General features: G+C 46.3%; 1 protein-coding gene across 1 annotated transcript; it reads right to left on the bottom strand.

Annotated features, from left to right (window-relative positions):
* Positions 1-439: 439 nt before the first annotated feature.
* Positions 440-2,358, bottom strand: LOC122652757. The gene is made up of 2 exons (XM_043846600.1): positions 766-2,358; positions 440-674 (listed from the first exon to the last, which is right to left on the bottom strand). Exons 1-2 carry the CDS (start codon positions 2,268-2,270, stop codon positions 440-442), a joined length of 1,740 nt encoding a protein of 579 aa, XP_043702535.1. The 5' UTR covers positions 2,271-2,358.
* Positions 2,359-2,612: the final 254 nt, after the last annotated feature.

The following is a 2,612-nucleotide window of genomic DNA, read 5'->3' as shown; positions in this document are numbered from 1 at the left end:
CTCAAAAAGAAGCGCCCCTTCATTGTTCCGATCATCAGCTGTTCAAGCAAGCCTCTACAAGTGATAGAGAAGAAAAAATTGTAATGGGAAGGAAGACGAAACCAAGTAGTGGCTGCCAACTGCTTCTCACTCGCGCGCGCGCGTTCTCCACTCTGCTTATGGGAGTTTGGTGAATCCAAACTCCAGTAAAGAGAGAATGCCGAAGAAAATCTTTGAAAAATAAGAAAAAGGACTCCAAAGACTCTTCTTTTTCTAGTTCACTTTGTTTTTTTTTTTTCAAATTTTTTTTTTCTTCTACTACTGTGACTCTTTTGCCACGAAAGAGAGAGAGAACGGAAAAGGCAGTTGGCCGCGTTATGGTGGTGTAGTAATGGTTGGGGTTGGGGTTTGTATACAGAAACAGAGTAGATATAGAGGAGTAAGAGTCTCCAATCCAGTCTCAGTTAATAGGGAAACAAGTATCTTCGCCACCAGTGTTCCACAAGAAATTGGCGTAAATGGCGGCATGGTAAGTGTTCCCTGGCTCCGCCTCTATTGCTTCCAAGTATGTCTCCTCCGCCGCACTTATGTCCTTCCTCACCAGCCACAAGAACGTTGCATACTTGCTCAACGCCTCTGCATCTCTTTCTCCTTCTCTCCCATTCCCTTTTGCCATCTTGAAGTACTCTTCCGCTCTGTTACAGAGTAAAGTTAGCACTTAGCAGCTAAAATTATAAAGTTTTCGGAATTTAATTTATGAAAAGAACTCGAAATAAAAATTTTTACCTGTCGTGGTCGTGGACGACGAGGTAGAGGAACTGAGCGTAATTGGCGAGGAGAAGAGGGTTGTTGGGTTCTTGGGAAACGGCCATCTGATACAGAAGCTCCATCCTCAAGTGATCGGATTGGTCTTCCGCTTCCATCTCCGCCTTCACCGGCGACACGAAGCTTTGTATCGTATCGTGATCCAGAGCTCCGTTACTCGCCCTCGCCTGCATTCTAATCGCTTCTTCCATCATCAATTTCCACAAGTTCAACTCTTCCTCGGTCATTATTTCTCCTCCTTCCGGCTCTGCATCGACCACCGATGCCGATTCCGCGTCCTGATGAAACTGAGATATTTCCTCTGGAAAAATGGTACTCTGATAGTTCAACAATGACGAGGAACCATCGGACCGTCCATCTCCCCCTGTCCCACTCGTCACAGGGCGGAAGTTTCCTCCGCCGTCGCCGCTTTGTCCTCCCACAGAGGCCGTATTCCCAGTCGAAGACGATACGGAAAACGTCTTCATTGCCGAAGGGGAAACAAACTTATTGGGATTGTTCTCATTTATCGTTACGATTTCGGTGGCAGCCGACGGAGGAGGCTGGACTGCTGCAATTGCTGTATTGTTTCCCATCGAATAGACAGTGAAATTTGCAAGAAGGATCATCACATACACCATGAGAGTAGGTGTGTGTGAGAACACCTGTTGGAAGAGCCACACGAATGAAGCGTGCATCTCTTTCTGTACTCGGGCAAGAATATCCTGAAGGTCTTCATAGAAGAGAAGCTCTCGCATCTGCAACGTGTAGCTGTGTAGCTCACGTATGATGAACACCATCGAAGAAAAGGCCTTCTTCACAGAGCAGTAGGCGAACTCCCCTGCTTCTATGAAACCTTCTTCCCATTGCTTCTTCTTCTTTATGATTCTAAGAGAAAGGGGAAGATCCACGCTGTTCGCCTTCCACGCTATACTCGCCTGGTCAATCTCATCCCTTCCCGGCCAGTCTAGCGGTTCTGGCTTGAATCGGAGCCAAGGAAACTCCACAGTCTCCCTCTTCGTTGGCAAAAAAGGACTGGGTATTTGTACAGAATTGACGCTACAACTCTCGAAGCGACTACCGCTCTCGCCTTGCTTTTCCAGGGAATCAGTAAAAGTATCCAATTCTCCATCCACGGCGTAGGGAAGATTGTTCTGTTCTTCGTCACCATCGCTCAAAAGATGGAATCTCAAAGCTAATTCTCGAATATTTTCGGCGAACTCTTCGTCAGGGTATCCATCTAAGTTGGCGCTGCAAGCCCTCTTAAGGGATTGGCCTCCACTCTTGGGGTTATCGCAAGATCGAGACCTAAACAGCTTTGTCGTTGACGTCCCTAAAAAAGCCGATCGCTGAACGAATCGGCAGACGCCATATTTTTTTGAAGAAGGAGATGAAATTGCAGAGGCTAGCGTCTGAGCCGGAGTGGAAGAGTGAGACGCTACTGGTTGCGACCAATGTAAATAAGTCGCACCGACCTTTAATCCCATCCTCAACTTTCCGAACTCCAAAAAGGGCTGAGAAGAAGAAAACCCAAAAAATAAGACGTAAGAGGAGAAAAAGGCAAAGCTTGTGCGTGAATCTCTCTTAATCAAATGGGTTTCACGCTCCTCTTTCCTCCCTTTTTCCCTCTCCTCAATTTTTCCAGAGAGTCTTGAACTAGCCTTCTTACAGTTCACTCGAACCTGCAATTAAAAAAAAAACACCACAATTAGTCAAATTGAACGTCCCGTGACATTTCACACAACCCTGCCAAACCATTCTTCTCTTTTCACTCTCTCTCAACACAAAACCCAAATTCTGAACTTGAGGAGGAGCTCAGGAATTCACAA

Source organism: Telopea speciosissima, chromosome 2, assembly GCF_018873765.1.
Source record: "Telopea speciosissima isolate NSW1024214 ecotype Mountain lineage chromosome 2, Tspe_v1, whole genome shotgun sequence".
Classification (NCBI taxonomy): Eukaryota; Viridiplantae; Streptophyta; class Magnoliopsida; order Proteales; family Proteaceae; genus Telopea; species Telopea speciosissima.
Note: the sequence above shows the minus strand (reverse complement) of the source record. Positions and strands in the feature narration are given on the sequence as shown.

Coding starts and splice junctions, on each gene's coding strand:
- LOC122652757 (XM_043846600.1), bottom strand. CDS start 2,270: ATGGGATTAAAGGTCGGTGCGACTTATTTACATTGGTCGCAACCAGTA. Junction 675..765: donor GTCGTCCACGACCACGACAG/GTAAAAATTTTT, acceptor ACTCTGTAACAG/AGCGGAAGAGTACTTCAAGA.